The sequence below is a fragment of the Gymnodraco acuticeps genome, unplaced genomic scaffold, assembly GCF_902827175.1.
Source record: "Gymnodraco acuticeps unplaced genomic scaffold, fGymAcu1.1, whole genome shotgun sequence".
NCBI classification, from domain to species: Eukaryota; Metazoa; Chordata; class Actinopteri; order Perciformes; family Bathydraconidae; genus Gymnodraco; species Gymnodraco acuticeps.
Window position 1 is genome coordinate 742,034 of NW_022989883.1, and position 25,400 is coordinate 767,433.

The 25,400-nt window shown below is 41.0% G+C and overlaps 1 protein-coding gene across 1 annotated transcript; it reads left to right on the forward strand.

Moving 5' to 3' along the window:
* Positions 1 to 298: 298 nt before the first annotated feature.
* On the forward strand, positions 299 to 24,279 carry fscn1a (fascin actin-bundling protein 1a). Its single transcript, XM_034198955.1, has 5 exons — positions 299 to 1,339; positions 17,553 to 17,709; positions 18,996 to 19,117; positions 21,160 to 21,327; positions 22,204 to 24,279. The coding sequence occupies exons 1-5, from the start codon at positions 499 to 501 to the stop codon at positions 22,410 to 22,412; spliced, it is 1,497 nt and encodes a 498-aa protein (XP_034054846.1). The 5' UTR covers positions 299 to 498; the 3' UTR covers positions 22,413 to 24,279.
* Positions 24,280 to 25,400: the final 1,121 nt, after the last annotated feature.

A 25,400-nucleotide genomic window follows, 5' to 3' on the forward strand; every position in this document is an offset into this window, starting at 1 on the left:
CTGAGCAACTTCAACTATAGACTGACGTCATCATCCATGTAGTTTGGACTGGAGCATGTGGCCATACATTGTTCAGTGTACCTTCAAGTCAAAGCCATTCTTCATTTCTCTGTATAAACACTTACCTGACTAAAATACTTGTAATAAAGACAGATAATACAGAGATACGCATTGTAACTGGAAGGATTTTTTTTGTTTTAAATCGACAGAAAACGAAGCAAAGAAAAGGCAAACTTCGGTCCATTTTAGGGGGGCATGGCCAGTCCCGTGACGTCACTGATGGTTATATAGGCTGCAGCTGTGGCAGCGTGCTCGCGCTGCTAAGACAGGGAGAGCACTGAGGACCGGTGGCGCGCGCTCACACACACACACTCCCCCAAACAAAGAGAAGCACGCGAGGCAGCACAGAGCATCCCACCCTTTCAGCCCTCGAGCTCCATCCATCCCCTCTTTTTGGCACAGAACCGGTCCCGGTCCGAGCGCACAGAAAAACCGACAATGACAACCAACGGCTCGACTAACGGAACCAGCGACATGCTGCAGATCCAGTTCGGTCTGATCAACTGCGGGAACAAATACCTCACCGCCGAGATGTTCGGCTTCAAAATCAACGCGTCCGCCTCCAGTATGAAGAAGAAGCAGATCTGGACTCTGGAGCAGAGCGGAGACGACTCCACCGGGAACGTTTTCCACCTCAAGTCTCACCTGGGCCGGTACATCGCCGCCGATAAGGACGGGAACGTCACCGGGGAAAGTGAGACCCCGGGCGCGGAGTGCCGCTTCGTCATCACCGCGCACGATGATGGCCGCTGGTCCCTGCAGTCCGAGCCGCACGGCCGGTTCCTGGGCGGCACCGAGGACCGGATCATCTGCTTCGCGCAGACCGCGTCTGTGGCGGAGAAGTGGAGCGTGCACATCGCCATGCACCCACAGGTGAACCTCTTCAGCGTGACACGCAAGCGGTACGCGCACCTGAGCGGCAAGGTGGACGAGATCGCCATCGACCGCGACGTGCCGTGGGGGGTGGACTCCATGATCACACTGGTGTTCCGGGACCAGCGGTACCACCTGCAGACCTCAGATAACCGGTTCCTGAGCAGCGACGGTGCGCTGCTCGCCACCACCGACCGGAGCACCGGATACACGCTGGAGTTCCGCTCCGGTAAGGTGGCGTTCAGGGACTGCGGAGGGAAGTACCTGGCGCCTTCAGGGCCCTCCGGTACCATGAAGTCCGGGAAGAACGCGCGGGTCGGGAAGGACGAGCTGTTCGTGCTGGAGCAGAGCCACCCGCAGGTCGTGCTAACAGCCGCCAACGAGAGGAACGTCTCCACCCGGCAAGGTGAGTGTGGTGGCCCGGTGTGTGTGTGTGTGTGAGTGTGTATTTACTATTTGAAGTTGGGACACTGCACATTGATTAACACTGGCACCTGAGTCCATCATGTAAATGTCGCAGATTTTGCAATATGGTTGATGGCATTCAGATGAAACATACAAGAGCACAGAAAAAACACAATTACAGCACATGTTAAAGTGCATTAATGAAATCCCATAACACACAAAAGCACACATGAACACAGATAAAAGCAAACGGGCACAGAGGAATAGATGAATGATGATATTACTCCTACTTCAGTTCAATCAGTTGATGACAACATGTTTGATTGCCCAGTAACCACTGCTTTACATATTTGGAGAAGGAGTTGAGAGATGTGATGTCCCTGTGTTTGTTTGTGTAGGCCTGATGGTCCTTCTGGTGACAGCTAGTGTGTGTGTGTATTTGGACTTATTTATTTGAGAGTACAATGCCATCATGTAAACGTGACAGATGTACCCATAGAGGGTCATTTTTATCTGCAGTCGTTGCAGGTTGATGTCTAAAAGAAAACATACAAAAGCACAGAAAAAACACAATCACCGCACATTTGAGAGCACATATGATCATTAAGAGCACATTAAAACAACCCTATAAACACACACAGACACTTGTGATGAGATGTGATGTTCCTTATGTGCGTGTTTGTGTGTGTTTGATTGGGTATGAAGGCCTGTTGTTCCTAGTGACAGCTAGTGTGTGTGTGTGTTAGTATTTCATCCTCTGGCAAAAGAAGGGTTAACGTGATGGAATGTCAGACTGCATCCCCCTGCAGCCTACACACACACACACACACACACACACACACACACACACACACACACACACACACATTCTCTTCCCAAGGGGTAGGATATGGGACATGTTAATGACCCACATATTCACACACAACACAGGCCTGTGAGTGTATTTACATGCTACACAATGGCTTGTTTGAGCAGCGTCCACATCCCTATCTGTAGATCCTCCTCACTCAAAAACCTGTATAGACGTTTATGGGAAAACTTGCACTTAATTTAAACATAATTGAAAATACCAGCTGATAAAAGCAGAATGAGCATAGTCCATGTTCGTTGTGAGTTTTTTTACAGACATGAGACATGAAAAGGTTGCTAACAAAGAGACCTTGGCTCTGTGACAGTGACTGGCAGGAGGCTGAACTGACACAGCAGAACAGCTAAATGAGAGAAAGGATGGCACATAATGTCTTAAAAACAGCCACATTTGGCCAAAATGTTACGTAAAATCCTTTAATCCAGGTGTTGTGGCCCGAGCCTGTTTTTCAGGTCCTAGGCTCGAAAATGACATTCACAGAACAAATGACTATCTTCACTTCTAAAAGGGGTAAATTAATAATCTTTTTTCTCAAAGCAATCATAAACCTGTGAGTTGGATGTAGAAAGTCAGAATCAATATAGATGTTTTTATTTTACAGTAAATTCAGATTGAATATAGTAAAAAAATGTAAATTATAGTTTCTGTCCAAAACAAACATTACTTATAGTGAAAACCACCCTTGAATGATGGAATAGTAGACTAAAAGCTTTAGGAATCCAAACTATATATAATAAGTACCCTGTATCAAGATTGATGCAAAACAAGTGACATTTGACCTTTTTTAGAGAGATTTAGAAAATAAAAAAACACTTCTGGGGTCATTTGGGTGGATTTGCCATATCTCTGGCCCCCCTCGGTCAATTTTGGTGATTGACATCTCTTTTGAACCGTTAGAGCCAATTGAATCGAGGGGGAAGTTCCCAAATCCACCTACACGTTACCATCATGGATGTATAATAAGGGTTACCATTGAGGAGAGTGATGCGCACGCAGCTTGCCCAAACCGAAAGCTTACGCTCTGAAAACTGAAAACTATTCTTATTGCCATAAATATGATGATGGATTATCAGTAATCATTTCAAAGTGACAGACATTGGATTAACCCTCAGCAGCGTTTTATGTGTTTTAATGCCATTGAACACCATTTTTGATAAAAAAACCGCAAAGGTAAGACGTATTTGGCTTTTTTGCTCCGTGAAGTTGTGTGTTGTCTTTGGGTTAGTTTTGGTCGCACAGTGATGATACTTATACCATTGGAATCTCAGTTTTGCGTGTTTGTGCAGATCCGATGAAGTATAAAAGATCGCTATGGGCTAAATGCGTTAGCACTCTTTCACTTAGTGCTAATTCAGACGCTCGGCGTTAGTTGTGTTAAATTGTTTCGGTAAAAATTGTTCGTATCGTCAGTTAGCAGAGTTTCTTCCCGTTAAGTGGATATGACACATTAATAGGTTGTTAAATGTTAAGAAGCCCTGAGACACAGTTTCGTGAATATTGTTGTGCGTTGCCCCCATGGGGTTTAACAGGATCGCCAGGGGGCAATATGCTGTTACTTTTATGATTGAGTAATCTGCATCTGGTCAATAACAAGCGAAACATTTGCAATCCAGTTCTTAAAAGTTCTAGGTAATGACTTCTTCTTGTCTAAATCCCACAGATGTTTGCTTTAATATGATTTAACACCAAGAAAAGCAAGTCATTTCTACTCTTGGGAAGCTGAAAACAGCTTTTTCTGCCATTTCTTTCCACAGATGTACTGTATAGAAATATTAGCAGCTAACCTAATAAAAACTGATAGTTTTGACATGTGTTACCTACTAGTCTATATTAGAGCATTTCACTGCACTTCCACTGTTGCTCTGTTATTCAGGACTTCATTTAAAATGCAAAACATTAGTCATCACCATCGGCATGAATAAGCTATGGAACATATTCAGAATTTCACACGGCCCTGAAGGCATCGAAATCCTCCGAGTATTGTCTTCTTGCAAATTTAAAAGCAGATACATTCCTCAAACCTCAGAGTAATGATCCTTGTTTCACGTATATTTCAGATAATAAATGGTTGATATAAGGTTTTCTTGTTTTCTCACATTATGTCTTTGTGTGTCTGAAAGAGGTGGCAGATTAAAGCTTGTTCCGCCACCTTTCCTTCCTCCTTTCATTCCTTCCTCCTTTATTCCCTCCCCCTTTCCTTCTCTTCTTCTTGCATCACCTTTTCCCTTATTGTGCCTCCCATCTGTCTTTTTATGTCCATCATTTCCTGCCTTTTTCTTCTTCGCTGCCTCCTCACCCCTCCCCCACTCTTAGCTTGCTTTCTGTCTGAGGTCATTATCAGTAGCATCCCTCACATTGATGGGAGTCTAAATAGATTTACGAGTGAATGCATCCTTTAATTTCACCATTTAATTTCATTGAAATTAATCCGGGAGTCCTCCATTTTAACGCAGCAGTGAGAGTGTGATGCATGCTTGAAAAACCTTTTTTAAATATATCAACGCCTGTGAAGCAGAGACTGTGGCACTGAGTGTCTGCTGTAATGAATGATAGGAACACACTAATTGATGCTCTTTAAATCTATAATCAGTATCTGGTTAGAGGAGAACATTGGTGAGAATACCGTGCGGTTTAGTGGTTTTGCAACAAAGTATGATTCATCTATGCTTTTATTTTCCTGTCTTTCTGTCACACCCTGAGTTGTTTATTTTTCTGCAGCCTGGCTTTGTTTACTTGTGGAGGGGATATGTATCCACTCGTCTCTCCTTCAGCCTCTTCACACTCTGACACAAAATGGAGGCCGTTTTTTTGGTGGAGATTTAATAAAAAGCCAGGAAAACGTAATAAACTCTGGTGATTTTTAAACGGATCTGTTGGAATTAGATGATGACCTCCTCTGTATTGAGAGCATGAATTGCATTTTAATAATCCCCCGGTGAAAAATCTAATTTCTGTATGTGACATTTTGCCAAATCAGATTATGTATTATGTAGGCTGCTGTCAGTGCAATGCCACAGGGACATCTGCGCACACAAGTGTTTAATACTCACACCATTAAATAATTTAATACATTTATTCAGGATTTGTTCTGGTAAACACAATTACAAATTCCTGTTGAAGCAAGACAATGTATCTAGTTTGGCTTGGCTAACTTTAATGGCATTAGTCAAGAATAAAAACCCTCAGTTGCAGCTGTGGATGCATTATTGATGGACAAATGGTGTGCTGGAAAAGTACCAATCTGACACATACAGCAGTTATCTTGCTGGATTCTGACCTTATTAAGCAGATCAGGTATCGGACATTTTGAGACGTTAAGGCTGCTCTGTGGAGATTTCGTGCTAACAGACAAAAGTTGTGTCTAAATATAGTGTTTCTGACCAAAATGCATTGTTTGTATCCTCAATGTCTTAGCTAAGATGTGGAGTGCATTATCTACCTGCATTGATTTGTAAACATTTTTTTCCAAAGCTGCGTTGTTGGCTAGACTGCAGTCTTTTTCTTAACTTTGTTGGGCCTTTTAATACATTTCTTCCTCGAATGCCGACCCCAATTTTCACTTAATTGACATAGAATAGGGTTAAGAATGTGTTGCATGTGCGTTCTCATGTGCCCGTACCATACAAACACAATAGAGAACAGCAGTGACGCGTCCTAAAACCCGGAAGTAAGTTAGCATTTTTACCACGTCCGGTTCCTTCGAGAAAAAGCAATGCAATCTCTCCATAGCATTTTGGAAAATAGCTGGAAATAAGGTCTGTGTTTGACACAAATTGAAGACACGAATCACGTTTTGTTCTACGACATTAAATACATCAGCAGTGACCCCACTGGTGATTTCTGAAGAGTTCACGGGTCTGAAAAACGATGGTTGTTACCAAGTGGCTGAATAGGACTACAGAAGTTGTCCAGGCCGTTTTACGTCATTACACCGAACACGTAAAACACTCCCGCTAAATTTGTTCCCCCTGTTCTGCTTGAAAGCAAGTTCCTGCCTCCTGCCTCCTGTTCAAACAAACACTTCAACTTGTACCATTTAGAGTCTGTATGTTTGAATATGGATCTTAAGTTGGCGTGACGTTGAAGCAGCGACCCTGCTGTAGTTCGTTTATAGCATAACGTTAGCATTTTGCTTCTTGCGACTAGATTTATGCTTAGAAAATTATAAAAGTAGGATAGACATGTGGAGATTATCCGGTTGAACAAAACGTGATTTGTCTCTTAAATGTGTTTCAACCACAGACCTTATTTCCAGCTATTTTCCAAAATCCTATGGAGAAATTGCATTGGTTTTTGACGAAGGAACCGGAAGGAGTTTACATCCGGGTTTTAGGACGCGTCACTGCGGTTCTCTATGGGGACCCAATGTGAAAACGTAGGGGCAACATTTACCATTTTTATTTTAGTGACGTTTTTTATCCACTAATTGTTTGTCCTATTTAATGAGTTCGACATGCCATCACAAGAGCCCAAGTTGACTATTTAAATGGACCAGAATTCAAAGATATTTGGTCCCAGAAAACTGGAAGGGCACTAGGAGAGCGTAGATGTCGGTTATAGCTACTTACACAAGTGAATAATTATGAATATTTCCACCCAAGGGATTCAGATCCACTTAAAAATGTAATATGCTCTTCCTTTGCCCATGATGCACCATTCCACCAAATTTCATAAATATCGGGCGAGTAGGTTTTCTGCTATCCTGCTGACCATCGTATAAACCAAACTTAAAACCTAACCTCCTTGGGTTAGCAAATTGGCACATATTCACATTTTAGAAGCTGAAACCTATGAGTTTTGGGCATTTTTGCTAAATAACATAAATCAGATTACACCTTTGGTTGACTCTCTGACTTGTGTTTTAGTGCCATAGAAGTTCCTGCAGCTATTGTACCTACCCAATGATTTAGGTGGCCCTTGTTTTGAAGGAACCAGATTGGTATTAAGGGAGAAAAAGACTTATTGGTGCATCCCTAATGAGGTCAATGACTGATATAATGCCTTGCTCAAAGACACTTGATGAGTCATGTCCTCCCTGCAGCTTTGATCTAATCTGTCCAAAACAAACAGACGGTCTAAATCTTTATGGGAAGACCTCGTTCAACCCTGCAACAACTGGATCATTGTGATCTGGATTAAATGCTGAGTGGAATTAAACTGGCTCCAGATGTTTTTCAACCCGGCAGCTGCTCGGAGCTCCTCTCCGCCAGGCAGAGGCAAAGATGGCAGCTGAAGTCCACCGGCTCTCATTAACAGTCGGAGGTTTTTCATTTTGACGTTGGCGAGCTCAAGTGGGTCAGCCCAAAAGCTGCTTTGCAACAATCAAAAGTGTAGATTTTGTGACCGAGTTCAGGGGAGAATCCGGTTTAGACTTCCTCTCATTGGGTGCAGTCTGTCAGAAATGTTCAGACACACTTGTGAGGAGTTTCTGACTTTTTTTTAATGCATTTGATCCATTTGTGTTTGTTTTTTGTCCATTTAAAGCAAAAGGTTTAGTGATTTCATTGGTGAGAAGAATCAGACCCTAAACCACTTATTTGGAAGTTTAAAACATACCGATCCTTTAAAGGTGGGGTAGGTAAGTTTGAGAAACCGGCTCGAGATACACTTTTTGTTATATTCCATGGAATGCTCTTAACATCCCGATAGCAATGAATATATTAAATGCTTTGACAATAAATCCATAAAAAAACATCATCTGTGGAAGCCGTAGTGCTGTAAAAAGCACGACCAATCATCTGAGCCGGCCCGGCTAAAGTAACTGGATGGCCTACCTGCCTGTCAGCCTTCCATCTGGGCACAAACTTATCTCGTGCCCTCATTGGTCATGTGCGCGTTCGTGTGTGTTGGAGGAGGCGCTCTGTGAGGAAGTGACAGATTTTTTCCGGCTGTGTATTTTCAAGTGTTTGGTATAAAATGCATCCTAACAACACAACAAGGGAACTGGTCAATAAACATTTATAATCCCAACAGGACCAACACTACAAAAACAGGGTTGTTTCCATAAATCAGCTCTAATTGACAATATTAACTTAGTGCAACTAACTTAAATTGGATGAAATATTTAAAAATATTAGTAGCTTTAATATAATAATCTCATTGTAGTCAAGTTGTTTTGTTTGTGAAAGTGAATCCAAAATCACGAGGAATTTATTTTTGGGCATTAACTGCAAACGATAACCCACTAATTCCTGCGATGTCACTTTTTACGTTTTCCTACCAACATCTATCGTCTATCTATTCTTTACTTTCTGGTTAAATATGTACACATGTTCAACCAACACCATAAAATAAATCTATTAAATTATCCAGTTGTATGGACGCATGCAGTATTGCCATGCTGGGAACCACCTGAAAAAATTATCAGTCTTCCTAATTCTTCCATCCTCATAATTACCATTTAAAGTGACCCTTTTCTGTTGCTTCCTGACCATTATGTCCACTCTCCTCACCCCTGAATCATAGATGGTCACAAATTCCCAGAGAGACTTGTTAACGACCCTCCTATGGACCGAAACACGATTATCACTCAGTTAGCTCGGAGCTCAATGGCCTTTTAAGTGTCCTCTAAACTCTGGTGTGAGTGCGAGAGAAGACTGAGCAATGGTTTGTGGGCTAAATGGACAAGAGGTCCTCATTTCCTGTTGGGGTGACCACTGAGTGCTGGAGACTGCTTTTATAACTGTTGGTCACCAGAGAAGGCCGACATGGAGATTAAATCCTGTGGAGTGTCACTGGTCTCAGAACCTAATTATATATATACAAAGTGATCCCTGCAGATTTTTGTTTGAGTATAAAACTTTTGATGATGTGGCAATAAGGCAATGAATGGTCAATGTGTTCTGGATGCTGGATTTACAAGATTTACAAGTCCAATAAAACACGACTAAAGCCACGTTTAAAGAATAGTTTGACATTAAATAGCTTTCCAGAGTTAGAAGACAAGATGATACCATTGTCGTATTTGTTTGTTTTTGTATGAAGGCTTGACAAGTTAGCTTAGCTTAGCATGAATACTGGAACAAGCTAACCTAGTTCTGTCCTTTAAGGTGGGGTATGTAATTTATTTCAGAAACACTTTTTGTTATATTCCATGGAATGCTCTTAACATCCCGATAGCAATGAATATATTAAATGCTTTGACAATAAATACATAAAATAATTTAATCTGTGGAAGCCATAGTGCTGTAAAAAGCACGACTAATCATCTGAGCCGGCCCGGCTAAAGTAACTGGATGGCCTACCTGCCTGTCAGCCTTCCATCTGGGCACAAACTTATCTCGTGCCCTCATTGGTCATGTGCGCGTTCATGTGTGTTGGAGGAGGGGCTCTGTGAGGAAGTCTGAAGGAAGTGGCAGATTTTTTCCGGCTGTGTACTTTTAAATTCTAGCGCACTCGAGCCGGTTTCTCCAAAATTACCTACCCCACCTTTAATACGAAAGAACAACTAAAGAAAACATGTGTGGTGTGGTTTTACAGGGGGTTGTTGGTGGGACTACTTTTGGACAGGAAATAGTCCAGCGCATAACCCCCACATTTACAAGACTTGGTATAAAGTACCCGCAAGGCCATGTGAAAAGATTGAAAATGCCAAGTAGTCTTTAAAGAAATAGTTGATACTTAAGAACATTAGATCAATTTCAAAAGATAAATGACAAGATTAATACCAATGTCTGTTAAATATGAAGGTATGTTTGCGGTTTTACAAAGGGTTGTGTGCAGGACTATTTCTTGGCAAGTCCTCCTGCAAGTCACTGCACCCGTTCAAGAAGCAAGATTTAACTCGTAAAACACTGAGTTTTAGAGCTGATAAGGTTGATGTTTTGTTGGGGCCATGCTGGCTTTCCCCCACGCTTCCAGTCTTTTTGCTAAACTAAGCTAACCGGCTGCTGACGGTAGATTCATATTGACCTTATAGACATGCATGGTATCAATCTTCCCGTTAATACACAATGTCCTTGTATCGTGTATTAATATTTGTCCTTGTTTGATGTTGCAATGGAGCTGCTGTGATGCAAGAAACATTTCTACCATCAAAGTATTATCGTATCTAACTCTCAGCAGAAAAGCGAATGAGCTTATTCGCCAAAATGTCGAACTATTGACACAGTTTGTTTGGATTACTGTTGGAATCCAGCTCAGTCTCACATTTTCAAGCTCTCTCTAAAGTGTTAATGATGAGACTTTGAATCATGTTTCAGAGACCGAGGCTTCATGTTGTGTCTGGCTGTGATTCAGCCCTGACACCCTTTCTGTATCCTTCAGCCTCCCTCTGGCAGGAAGTGAGACACACACACACACATACACACACACACACACACACACACACACACACACACAGTCGACCTTAGCTGGTGTGATATAATCGCCGCAGGGTGAAGGGTGATGATTTTACAACACATCAACGCAGACACATCCACTCAATAAAAAATAAAAAGGGGACGCAATCAATTCATGCATCCTTGGTAATGTTCACTGGCCGTGACATGCTGATGCTCTAATGTGTTTATAGACCCTCAGAGTGTGAGTGTGAGTGTGAGTGTGTGTGTGTGTGTGTGTGTGTGTTCTGGGAGCGTGCCAGGGGGCACAATGATCGTCATTGGGTCTGCATGCTTATCCAACATTTATATCCAATTGCATTAAGGGCAATATATGATGCTCAGTCTCAGGTTCATATCAGTAGTGTCTCTACTGGGTCACTTCTCCATGCTTTAATGTTCAGAAAGCTCTTTATTTCTCTCATACTGCCTGTGCTGCAGCACCTCTTTTCACCCTCTGTCTGAAACCAGAGCCCAGTCTGCTCTGATTGGTTAGCTGGCCGGCTCTGTTGTGATTGGTCGAGCGCTTATTCGAGAGTTTTTGCTCAAATCGCGCAGTCCTACTCATCATACTGAATGTGTGTGTGCATGTGTCATGATGTGTGTGTTTGGATCAGAACAAAGGATGATGATCTCTCCCTGTTTGTGCCCCAGCTGGTCGCCTCCTCGGCCGGGCCTGCTGAACAATAGGACACACACACACACACACACACACACACACACACAACTGCATTTGTAACAATCGAGTGCTGCTGGCTCACAGAAACTGAGGCCAACAATCTGTGCCTGCCGCCATCAGGCAGAATGTGGTGGGCGGGGTGGACAGAAAGATAGAGGTCTTGTTTTTCAAGTGTGTGTTTGTGATGTGGATTCTGGATGTGTGGTCACTAATTCTGGTGTGGTTAGCTGGAGAGGGAGTGTGTGTAAGTGACCCTCTGCCCTGCTCCTACATTAAACCCCTTAAAGTGATCTGTATTGACATATCTAGGCATTTAAAACTCACACAGCCTCGGCCTGGGTCACGGCTGAGGCTTCAGGGTGAATGTTTTGTCTGTCAGTTTTATATTTTCATGTTGTGTGTGTGTGTGTGTGTGTGTGTACCCACCAGTATTTTCCTTTCCTTGTGATAACACATGACCAGATTCAGTGTGTGTGTGTGTGTATAGGAGACACTAAGCCTCTGACTGTTAGTGAAAGAGACGACACTTCCTCCTATCCACTGACAGGCTAGTCAAATATTGCCCTAATTCTTTCAAAACATTCAGGTTTGTGACAAACTGTCGGCATGTAAAGTGTGCCGTGTTTTGTTAGTTTCTCCGTTTATTTTCATATAGTGAAATGTGGTGTTTTCCCTTCCTCAGTGACTGACTACAACTAGTGTTAGGTTTGGTTTGTAAAGATTATACAGTGATGTGAAGCTCAGCTGACTGCCACTAACAGTTTGAACAAAATAACATGTTTTATTCGTAAATGTTATTGCTCTGTTTTTAGACTTCCATTAAAGCTGGTGCTTTCTGCTCATATTCAGTATCATTCAAATGCACAGTTTAATGCCATAAACATTAAGTATATTTTAGTTTAACTTCTTGAGATAAACGTCTCATCGCATTGGATCTTGTACATATTACATGTATTTAAGGTGACTTGGTTGTTTATTCTCAGGTATACTTTACATGTTACCTACAGACTAAACAAAGGACTAGCTTTAGAATAGCTTTTTAGCATGGAGACTGGAAACAGGGGAAACGGTAAACCTGGCCCCTACCTAAGGTAACAACATGTGCCTACCATACTTTTAAAGCTCACGTGTAAACTAGGAATATAAATTGTCGAGATATTTGTTAAACTCTATCATTCAAATCTACGGTAACTTCCTGCAGTCTCTGCTAGTTGCCAGGTCACAACCTCCTCCTAAAAACGCTGAATTCACCTTTTTACATTTTGCATATTTTTTTAATGAACGACTGTACTTGGATTTTGCATTATTCAAACATTTGAGTGGGTTTAGCGCAGCCTCTGTGATGGTCCCTCTTATGGAGTTTCTATTTATATCATAGATGTTCTTTCAAAGTTCACTCATAACTTTTTATTTCAATAAATGCTTTACTAACTCTGAGCTGTTGATTATACTTAACCATGACATTTAATTGACAGTTGAAGTCAACAATGACACATTTTAAGAGATAAACAAACATTTAAAATAAAATGACGATCACTCAGACATTGTTTTCAAGATTCTTTTGGCATTCATATGATCTGGGATATAGCTGTGTATTTCATTTTAGAATTGTCTTCAGTCAAACTTCATGAAATTGTAGGACCCTGTTTTGTCAATTGAATGGCAACCCTTATTATTTGATGTTGAGGACATGGTTTAGTTTAGAGAAGATGTTAATATTAGAGATGCCCCGATGTTTTTTTATTTTATTTAATGTTACAAAACAAAAATGACCATGTTCACGTCTTAAAGTCATCCTGAGGACTTAGTTTTGGTTTGAAATGACACAACATCATGTATGTGTTGCTTCTTTTGGGCTTGTTTTCAGACCTGGTTGCTTCTGTCTCTCAAATCTGGCAACAGAGTGGGCGCAGTGTCTAATAGTAGCAGTAAGCTAACGAGAGGCTACGTTCAGCTGGTGACTCGGGAGTCGGGACAGAGAAAATGTCAGGAGCTTGGAAGTATTATAAAGTAGAAAGCGAAGGCAGTGTAACAGCCAGATGCAATGTTTGCAAGAAGGAGGTTCCGCGTGGTGGAAAGAACAGAGCTACGTTCAACACGACCAATCTAACACGCCTCCTGAGAAACAAACAACAACAACACGACGAGTACACAGCGGCCACTCAGGTAACGGCACAGAAACAACCGACACTTTCAGAGACTTTTAAAAGGAAAGAGAAACTGCCCCAGAACAGTGAAAAGGCCAAAACAATAACAGCCAAGAGAGCTGAATTCATCGCGTTGGATGACCAGCCTTTTTTTTCTCTTAATGCATTGCATAAAGATCGGATCGGCAGATTGTCAAAATCAAATGATCGGGAGCAAAAAAAGGTGATCGGGACATCCCTAGTTAATATGTTATGATGGTCAAAGAGTTGACCTTTTATCTTTGATCATATTTACATTTTGTGCAGTTTTGACTTTAAACCATGTAGTATTACAATACTTTGAGTCAAACTCCTTGACTGAAGCGTACTTGTAGAACGGTTCGTTAATAGTTAAAACAGGTAATAATAATTTAGGTTTTAAATAAGGAACATTGACTATTTTTAGAACATTTTGAAATAAGCTGACTCATGGAGTCCGGCTGTAAGTTGTTGGTAGAAGTTTTCCAGCAGATGTTTTTCTTTCCCTCCTGCCTCAGAAATAAATGGTCTGTTCGGTGCTACTGTACGGAGTGTGTGTGTGTTTGCAGGAAACAGAGAGGATTATGGGATGTGAGTCACGATCCGTCATGCAGACCCTCTTCTCTCCTCATTTTCCCTCCATGTCTGCTGCAGCTACATGTGTTCCTCCTCCACACCATGTGGTTCCCATTACTCTCTTATATTTTCCTTTTCAATCAGTGTGTGTGCGCTGCGTCAGTGTGTGTGTGTGCTGCGTCAGTGTGTGTGCTGCGTCAGTGTGTGTGTGTGTGTGTGTGTGCTGCGTCAGTGTGTGTACATCTGCACATATTTCTGCAGAAACTCAATCTGTCCGCAGAGGCCAGAGCCACACAGTTGACTTTAGCACTCGCTCAACAGGAGAGCAGCGATGTATATATTTATTTCTCTTTCTGTGTTTGTTTTCCAGACAGTGATTCTTTGGGAGAGCTGCTGTTCTGTGACTGGGAGCTTTGTTTCTTTGTACTCTATAAAGTACATCTTTGGCTTCAGTTGGAGCGTGTAATCAGACACCATGTGTGGAAAACTGACAAAGGATAGGCCTATTGAGAAACTGTTGGGAAATAAATGAAAGATGTTGGACTTGGAAGCCGGTCTGAACTTTTTTTTTCATCTGAACTGAATTTGTTGGACCCTCCTCTTGACTTAAAGTTATACTGCAACGCCCATGATGTAGTCAAACTTGCATTCAAGTGTTTTTTCACTGATATGTCGGCGTTACATGATGCATTTCATTATGAGTCATCCCACAGTACTGTTGTTCTCTGAATAACGCAAGCCTTTATGACCCACGCACACTTTGACTCACATCATCATTTATAACCGTTTCATCCTGTTCAAGCCGTCACTTCGGTCAAAACCGCTGCCAGAGGGATTATCATTTCTGTGCGCCCGTATGATTCTCAGCAGTGCGATATTTTAGATTTTCCAGGAGGGCATTTATTCAAATTTAGCACAAAGGTCTATTTTGACCTTACAAATAAGTAATGCATTTGGTGCTCAAAGGCAAGGTCACTGTGACCTCACAAAACACATTTCCTCTGCATTTCATATAACTTACACTTTTATTCAAAGCAACCTGCAATATTTTTGTCAATTTATTGAACATGTCGGAAACAAAACATACAACAATAATAATAATATATATATATTCTTTTTTTTTTCTTTCTCATAATAATAATTATAACAAAGTACAAAAAATAATAATACAAAAAAAAATAAAATTCTCAGATAGGTTCGTCATGTTCAACAGGGGCAAGAAGAAGCTTAAACACTTTTCTGGTCCTACCCGCCTAGAGCATACATTTTCCTTATAAATAAAACATTAGGTCATCGTCCTCAGCGACATGTTTGTCTTGTTAATTTGTTTTTTACAAAACAATCAGAAAGAAATTACTTTTACAATTACAAGAAATAACAACAAATGGGATTTTACAGGTCCTGTTCATAACCATTAATGATTTGGCTCCTAAATAATACTTTCAGTTTAGATAGACTTGTGCATCATTACAGTTATTCCACAGACTAACACCTTTGGATGAGATGCAATGAAGTTTGGCATTTGTTCGTACGGGTGGTTTTTTGAAAATGCAGTTTCCTCTCAACATGTGCATGCTTTCTCTCCGTGTGAAAAGTCCCTGGATATTATGAGGTAATTGTTGATTTGCGGCTTTGAACATAATTTGAATAGTTTTATAGTCAACCAGGTCTTGTAGTTTTAGTGTTTTTAGTTTGATGAACAATTGTTCTCTGTAGGTAGTTTTATGTATAACTCGTATGGCTCTTTTTTGCAGGATGAAGATAGGATGTGTATTTGTTTTATGTGTTCCCCTAAACTCCCACACAATACATCATGAATGGAAGTGTGAAGGAGCAGTACAGCATACACAAGGAAGCTTGATGAATTAGGTCTTTGGCTTTATTCAGAATTGCTATTGGTTTGAACTAAACAGGACATTAGTTTCGTATTACTCCAACCTTTTCTTTTTGCGTTTTATGGCCACGGTGCATTCGAAACTGGTGGGATTTTAAGTCTCTTGACAGTATAATTCAAATGCTAACTTATAACAATTTATCACAAATGTAGGATCAAATTATGAAGCTGGGACATTTTACACAGAAATGGACGTGACCTTATCCTCATTCATAGGCTTTATGTGTCACTTTATCGACAGGGTCATTTTGGTATTGAATCATAAGCCTCAAGCTCCTCCAACAATAAGACATAACCATACAAATATTTAAACTTCTGCAACAAAATACACAAAAGCCCTTTCATCTGAAATATGACTAGAACAAGCTACTTCTGGTTTTGACCCACTTGAACAGCATTGTAATTATGATTCTCTCTCTTAATGTCTGACCGCTGCAGCCATTAGTGAGGCTGTAGGAGACCATGTGAAAAATGAGATGCAGAGGGGGAGGGCGCCTCACATGAAGGGGGAGACGGATGGGCAACACATGAGAGTTTGTTTTCTTACACACATGTTTCTTTCTCCCTGTGTCTCGCTCTGCACACATTTACTCAGACAGTCCATCTCTCTCTGTGCAGCCTGCAGCTATACGTTCACGCCATGACCTCGTCATGTACAATGGCACGCATTGTTCTGCATGTAGTGTGTGAGTGTGTGTCTCTGTGTGTGTGAGCAGTACAGTACAGGGGTGGAGTAGGTCTTCATCTATAGATGATTCATGTTTGTTTACCTCATTGTTGCTCTTAAGTGCCTTACGTGGGGTTAATTCAATTTGATGAGGTCTGGTGTGCTGTTGGGTGTATGGACACACACACACGCACACACACCCATGCACGTCAGCCTTTTAGATTTAGTATCAATAGCTATTTTTTTATGTAATAAAAGGTCAAAACAACAGTCCAAACACCCAAGAATATTCCGTATGCAGTGATGTGGAAGTCTGATAAGAAGCAAATCCTCAAATTGGACGCTGGGCCTGATTTACAGAAAAGCCCAAATCATTATGTCTCAGTTAAGGATGACATTAAGGATTTTTCGTATTATATAAATAACAATCCTCTTATTTTAGGATTAAAACATTTTGGTATTACAGAGTTGTCCAAAAAAGCACAGCACTTTAATGATTGAAAGGCTTCTCAAACCATATGACGATGCTCTAATGATAAATAAGTAACAATTAATCGATTAAACCAATTCTAAATACATTATCTGTTGATGAATTATCTGGTAAGCTTTAGCTGTTGCTGTCTAGATTAATGGGGAACTAAAGAGTCTTTTTAAAACAAAATGCGTTTAGTGATGGTCCACCATGAAGAATAATCCTTTGAACTGTAGTGGGGTCTGTCTGCATTAGGACATATGCATGTGTGTGTGTGTGTGTGTGTGTGTGTGTGTACATGTGTGTGCAGCTGTGTGAAATCCTTCACTAATCCAAGCCTGTCTGATGTTGCTCATTTAGTTGTCTGATCCTGACCAGAGGGTGTGTGTGTGTGTGTTGGAATCCGTTTATACCCGTGCGTGTGTGTGATTGTCGAGTGTGTCTACATCTGCTTGTAGCTCGTCAGTGGTCCTCTGCAGCTATTTGGGGCCTCACATGTGCACATGTTGAGCTGATGACTGACCCACTGCCCTGTATTTTAACTAACCTCCTCCCACCTCTCTGACCCCGCCCAGGTATGGACCTCTCAGCCAATCAGGACGAGGAAGGCGACCAGGAAGTGTTCCAGGTGGAGATTTGTCGCGAAAACAGGAAGTGTGCGTTCCGTACCGCCGCCGGAAAATACTGGACCCTGACTGCTAACGGAGGCCTGCAGTGCACCGCCTCCACCAAGTACGCATCTCACACACACACACACACACACACACACACACACACACACACACACTAAAAATCAGACACACTCTCTTACCTTGGCAGTGATTGTGTGTGAGAACCAGTGGACCGTCACACAACTTGACAAGGGAGTTTTGTGTGTTGAATTTAATTGTGTGTGTGTTGGGGGTGAAGAGTGAGTAACCTCATCTCAAGGCTGTGGCATGTTGGGGGGGATTAAGTGCGTCTGGCTGTGACCTTCACCTGTAGAGTGACTTTCTTTATGTGCTGTGTTCCTGTTGACCCCTGACCTCTGACCTCTCACCCCGTGCTCCTGGTTGATTTCTTTCTGATGCCCCGGACAGATTCAGAAGCTTAGACTTATCTTGACTAAGTACTTGGCTTTGTTATTGTGTGTTAAAGGAATACTCCGACCTCAGAAAGACCATTTGTGCATCAATTAATCACCCCTTGAAATCTATATAGGGGCAACGTTTAAGGGACCCTATTATATTTTTTGGGGGGGTTTTCCCTAAAATCCCAAAGTTCCCTCCAGAGGGAGTTTCTCTCCCATTCCCCCTTCAACATTCCCCCCCACCCTGCCTGAAACGCCTCCATTGGACTCCTTTGTTTACTTCCTGAACATATTAACATCACTATTTAAAGCTTCTATTGGCTAACACATTGTACGTGATAGGCTAAGGGGCGGGACATCTCTAAGCTGTTGACCAATCACAACAGCATGGAGACATGTCCCAGTGGAGACACTAAATAGGGCATTTTTAACTCAAAGGTAGAACAACAACAATGAAAAAAATCTGATGAGAAGCATGTGTCCTCCCTTTTTTTTGTTTAGATGAGCAAAGGAGAACAGCGCTCTGCAGGAACTCCAACAAATTCCTTCATCACATTCCTGACATTTAATTCTCCTCGCAGATCAGACCACAAACATGTCTTTATCCAACATGTCCTCTCTTTGGTTTGAGAGAAGGATTCAGAGCTTATCTGATAAAAGAAAGCAAGGCAGAACACGACTACTATATAAGAAGATGAAACCCTTCTCTGTGCCAAGTGAAAGGATTAAGAAGCAACTTGATTCAGGTTAACTAAAGAGACCTAATGAAGCTTATCCTTTTACTTTGAGCCTACATATCCCATTACCCCGCAGTAACTTAATTCAGGGTTAAACAGTCCTGAGCGGAGTTGTAAGTGACCGTGTGTTTACACTGCTGGATCTCCTCCTGCCATGTAAATGTAATTATCCTCCCTATCTCTCATGCTTCTTACTTTCTCCTCTCTTTCAGGTCTGCTAACTGCTACTTTGACATCGAGTGGCGTGGGAAGAGGCTGACTCTCCGGGCTGCCAACGGGAAATACGTCGCCGCCAAGAAAAACGGGCAGCTCGCAGCGACCATCGACTCTGCCGGTCGGTGAGATTTGTTGATTCAGCCGTTCAGACAATGACTGATTTATTGATTCACTTTTCAGCGGTGTTATAATTAAAATCATGGCTGAATGTTCCCGTTAGTTCTGAGCTTCAAAGGCTTCAGCAGAATGCGGCTGTTTAGGGGAATCTTTCTCCTTCTTCTCCTGCCACGTTGCATGCTGTGTTTTATTCTCAAGTGAATTATGTTGATTGGAAACATCGTGATGAACTCCTGAGTATGCAGAGTCACTGGCGAGCTTGTACAATGATACAAAAACTGTGGAAAGTCACTTTTACTCAATAACTGTACATAAGTACGAGTTTCCCTTACTTGGTACTTATTATTTCCATACCACGTAGGATAGCTTATATAACATACTATACCTCATTACACCTCAAAGGCTAATATCCTACTTTTCCACAAGGAACAAAAAAGTATATAGATTTTGTTGCAAATCTAAATATTATTTTTTCCTCTCCCATTACTCATTTAAGGACTCTTCAGATTTATATTTAGTTTAGAACCATTGACTTCACTTGACTTTATATACATTATTAAGAAGTTAAACGAGCACCATCTTGAACAGCTTGAGAAGAGGATCAAGTTTGGAGGCACATAATGTCCCGTCAAAGTGCAAATTATTATTTGTTTGCACTCTTTCGTGCACATTTTAAAGAACAATATATGTTTTAAGTAAGGGAGAATGTGCAGTGAGGCAGTCGATAATTAAAATAAACCGACCAACGTGGCGATCGGGATCCGCAAAGCGGACTGCCCCGCTGTACATTATCCCGCTTATTATTTATTACACGGCTACCTACTAAATAAATCAACGAGTTCACCCACAATATTGACTTAAAAAAGACTTTATTAAATAAAAAATGATCGTATTGTTTCCGCTAAGATAAATCAGTCCGTACCACTGCGTAGCGTTAAATCCAAAGTTTCCTGCTTACCACAAATATGAAAATACATATTCAAAAAGTATTCCATTATGTTTTTTGATGGATAAAACTAATGTTTGTTGTTAGCAAAGGTCTTTTCTCCCTAGCAACCATGTGCTAGTGAAAATTAACAACCTCTGGAATGTCCAAATTGACCAATCAGAATCAAGTATTCAACTCAGCTGTATTATAATGTATTTTCAAGGTGCTGGTCGATCTGTTGCATTTGGTCAGCTGAATTCTTATAAAAACACCAGCAGACACAGAAGTTACTAACAGTTCCTGTGAAGACTTTGCACACAGTTGGTCGTTAGAGAGATCAGAAGATACTGCGTTATAAAAGCAGCTGCTGGCCTCAGAGGATCAAAGCTTCACTTTGTGCTGCAGCTTCTGATGAGATACCCCAGAGAGCTTTTTAGGGCATATTTGAAGCCAAGCTGCTTTGCATACATTTTTAATGACATGTATGAAGATTCAGCACTGAAGCTCAAACTGTGAGCTGCAGTGTGATGCATTAGTTAGGGATTTGAATGCATAGGTTTGGGTGATTTAAATATATGAGCCAAAGGGTTGTTAAACTGCAGTGGTGGAATGTTAATTTGAAGTTTAATTACTGTATTTAGGTAAACTGTTGAAGTACTTTACTTAAGTCATTTAATGTCATGCTTCTGCTCTCCTACTAAAGTCACTTTTAAGATTAAGAATACTAATAAAAGCATAACACTAATAAATTAGGATGTATTATTAAACATTAAACTACCCATCAGTATATAAATCTCCACCATTACCAGCTGCAACGTTGGTGACGTACACATTAATGCATCAACATGTATAATACAACATTATAATGTATATTATTCTGAAATGATGTGTTTTGGTACTTTACGTATATTTGATGCTAGTACTTGTGTATTGCTATACTGCAGTGTTACTTTAACTTTAGTAAAAGATACTTAAAGTACGTATTCTGGGTAATCATATATGTTATATTACTGGATTGTGATTATTGATGCATTAAGGTGTTTATCCCAGGCTGAAGTGAATTCAACTGTTGTGGTTTTTGCATAAGTTTAACCCCCTGACTCTTGTGTCTCCAGGTGAGTCTGAGGAGTTTCTGATGAAGCTGATTAACCGCCCGATCATCGTTCTGCGCGGCGAGCATGGCTTCATCGGCTGCAGGAAGGTGACGGGAACGCTGGACTCAAACCGCTCCACCTATGATTACTTCACCCTGGAGTTCAGAGACGGAGCCTACAGCCTGCAAGGTCAGATTCAGGGTTTCAGCAGATAGGCAACAGTGTCATTTGACAACTGTGGGATGTAAATGTGCACATGTGCTGCAGGATTATAAGGGATTAAACCATAAGGGATTCTCATTATGAATTTACATTTGTGCCAAAAAGAGGGATTTGATTCGGATAATTTCCCTGCCTTCACATTATGTAATTCAAACAAAGCCATTTTTAAGCCCAACCTTTTGTTCCCTCCTCCATATGTTTCACACCCTTTCCCCACATTTCTGACACATAATTGAGTGCTGCAGGAATGAGTCCTAAACTTGGAAAAGCTAGTATTTTACCACTGACTCGAAGTCAATGATTTGTTCAGATGCCTTAAAAAAAGGTCTATGGTTATCACGAGCTTAAGAGATTTTTACGTTTTTGTTCTAGGACATACAATATGTCAGTAAATACTCCACTGGTGAACATCTGACGTTTCTATGTGTTGTAAAAACCACAGTTGCTAACAAAACTAAATGAGACTAATAAATGTCATCACACTGAACATTAGCCACCTTTAGCTTAGCGTGGTGACGTGAAGTCATGTGACCGCGCTGTAGTTCCTTTATAGCCTAACGTTAGCTTTTTACTTCAGGCGATTGCACTTAAGCTTCAACTATTATAAAAGTGGTGTTCATATGTGGAGTATATCCTGTTGGATAAAATGTGTCAAGTGTGTTTGCCACAGATCTTATATATTCCAAAATCACAAGGAAAAATCCCATTGCTATTTCTTGAGGGAGATTTTGCAATACCAGCTTCCAGGTTGGCCTACAAAAATCGTCATCCTTGCAACTCACTGCAAACATGACTATCTATCTTCGCCACCTTTTCTCAAACCCTTTTCCTCTCCTCCTGCAGACTCCACGGGTAAATACTGGATGGTGGGTAACGAGCAGTCGGTGGTGAGCAGCAGCGACACGCCCGTCGACTTCCTCTTCGAGTTCTGTGACTACAACAAGCTGGCCATCCGCCACGTTGCCGACAGCAAGTATCTCCGCGGCGACCACGCCGGCGTCCTGAAGGCCAACGCTGACGACCTGGAGACCGCCACACTGTGGGAATACTGAAGGATCTGCTGCGATGCTGAGGAATGAATTGAAAGTGTGGTGACGCAGCACAAACCCCATCCATACATCTACCTACCAACCCCTCCTCGCTCCTTATATTATGATACTTATGACTTTATATGTTGATGAACTGCACAGAGAGAACAGGAAGGAGACACTTCTTTCTCTCCGTCCTCCCTTTCCTTCCCTTTTCCCAGCCCCAACCTTTATCTGTTGCCATATTTACCGTGGGGCCGTGCACTTTTTTGTCCGATCTGATTCGCTGCTCAAACCTGTCACTCACTCCCTCCTCGCCTTACGATTGATGCCGTCCCTCCTTCCCTCCCCAGAACATCTGTTTCTACCTGATCTAATCTCCCAAAAACAGATCCACCAACCGGAGGAAATCTGCTTCCTGTTAGCTGGATTTTAAAGATGGAGACGGTGGGTCTGTTTGTGGGAAAGCTTCTTGTAGAAACATAATTTTTTTTTGTCTGTTTGTTTTTCCAGGCCCTATGTGATATAACTGGAGTGGAGCTGATAAGTAAAGATATCGAAGACGGGTTTAACCCCTTTATTCATCTCATCTGTAAAAAAATAACTAAATGTAAACCAGTTTCCTATGTTGTTATCTAGCTGTGGTCTCATTGGTCACCACGGGGGGATTTCCTGGACCAAACGGGATGTAGGAAGTTAAAACACTTACCCTTCCCCCCCTCTTCTTCACACACTAAACCTATTGTCCTGAAAACAATATAAATAAATTAAAAATAGCAAATGTTGCAGTCACATACTGTATGTTTATATGACAGAAAAAACACTCCCTGATACACAGTTGGATTTCTTTTTCTACGTCCAAGGCACAGACATTATCATGGATACAGTAGGGAGCTATTGCAACTGGAGTGATATGATTTATAAACCCTTTTTTGATGAAAGCTTATTTTTGAATCCCTCGACCAAACGTACACCTCAGCCTTTATCGAGACCAAGATAACAGACCATCATCTCTTACACACACACACACACGCGCAACTGGAACCTGGTGCTGCTCACTCCTGTTATAACTCGTGAAATATTAATAAAGTCGAGCATCTCTCACCAAAAGACGGTGATTTTCTGCTGCACCTGAAAGCCTTGCCATATATATCTGAAATCTGCTGCTTCTTTAGTTTTCTGTCTGAAGTAGAGATGTGACCAAATTGTTTTTTGTTGGGTTTTTTCTGTTCCTGACTCCTCGATGACGGTGAGGAAGGGATACGTTTAAAAAAAAAAAAAAAGAGAAAAGAAGCAGATTTTGAATAATTTGTCATCTATTTAACTGAATTGTCTGTTATGCAGTCGTGTAGCACAATGCATTGGTCTTTGATTCTCCACCCTTCTGCTTTCCGCATAAACACATTAATGATTTCCGTAAAAAGACGTAAATTATTGGGCTGTCTCCCCACATCATCCTCTTCCTCGTTAATCATTCCTCTGATGTGTAAATCAGAATGGAAAACCAATCGTTGTACTCCCATGAAATAATACATGATTGTAGCCGGCTCCTCACCAACTCCGTCCAATTTTCTTGGAGCGATTTCTGCATGAAGGGTTGAGAATCTCAAGCGAATAAAAAGGAGCGTTTGTCCTCGGAGAAAACGAGGTAACAGAGACCAAGGCTTAGACAAACGGATGTGGAAGGGTAAACATGTGGTAATGACTGTGCCTTACTCTTTTTTGGGCAGTAGGGAAGAAAAGAAATGAATCCACATCTTTGCTTTGTATAACTGGAACTTCTTTTTGTATTATTATTTTGTATAATTTTTTTGATATTGTGGATTAACCTCTCTTGTGCCATTGGTTCACCTGAAATCCAACGACCAATAAAACTGGGATTTGGAACGCTTCACGTCTCTTTTATTGCGTTTCGGTCCTTTTTTCCTCCCCTTATAAAACTAGCTATAATCATGTATACACATAATTGTAAATTGTGTTTGCTGAAATGAAAACTGTCACTATTTTATCAGCTGGATCTAACAAATCGATTAAGTATTAGCTTTTTGAGTATACAACTTGTGTCCAATTAGGTTTGTATGTCATATTTCTAGATGTCCTAAATATTTGCATAATGTCTACGACTTTGCATTAAAAACGGAAGCTAAAGCTAAATTTCTTGAGCTAATATAGCATCATCACCACTTTATTAATATCTGCAAAGAAACATTAAAATAAAGACAGATAATGTTGCAGTGTAGGCTATTAGGTTAGTTAATATTATAGTTTAGTAAAAGTATTAGCTAGTATTACAGTTAGTAAGAAATTATTGACCGTTTACTGTTATTTCTTTGTAAAACAACCCTATTTTGTTACTTAGCTTAACATTAACCTACTTTGATAGCGAGATATTGGTCAGATTTATGTTATTGTTCATTTCAAAACGTTTGTTCAGTTTGTAATGTTACAAGAGGTATAAATGAAGTATTAAATCATCCTTGTCGTTGGAAATAACTCCAAAGGTTACTTCTGTAAGCAGTACAGTAAGCTAGTTAGCCAAACATGCTAGCAAGCGGTAAGCTAGTTAGCCAAACAGCAGGCTAGCTTACTGCTTGCTCACGTTGGAGCAGAGAAACACTGTTTAATTCATTCCTCACACTTTAATTATTTTGTTTTATGCCTCCATTCAAAAATATTTAAACACATGGACATATTCAAAATGTAAACTAGACTAGTTTAAGGGTTGCTAATCTTTGTTAGCACAAACACTGTTCCTGTAGGCATTCAGTATGTCAAATGAAAGAAAATGTATGCATCCATGTTAAACCTGAGGCCTTTTCTTCCCCGGCACATTTCTCAGTTAATCACAGTGCTTTACTCTTGGTCTCCTGCCAGTTTCTGACCACAGCGGCTCCATGTGCTGTCCCACTTACACACACATAGTTTATATGGAAACACATTTTTTCCCTGTCTCCTGAATGGAGGCTTTGTGTTGAAACATTTATTCTGCTGCAGAGAAAGGGCACTAAACCC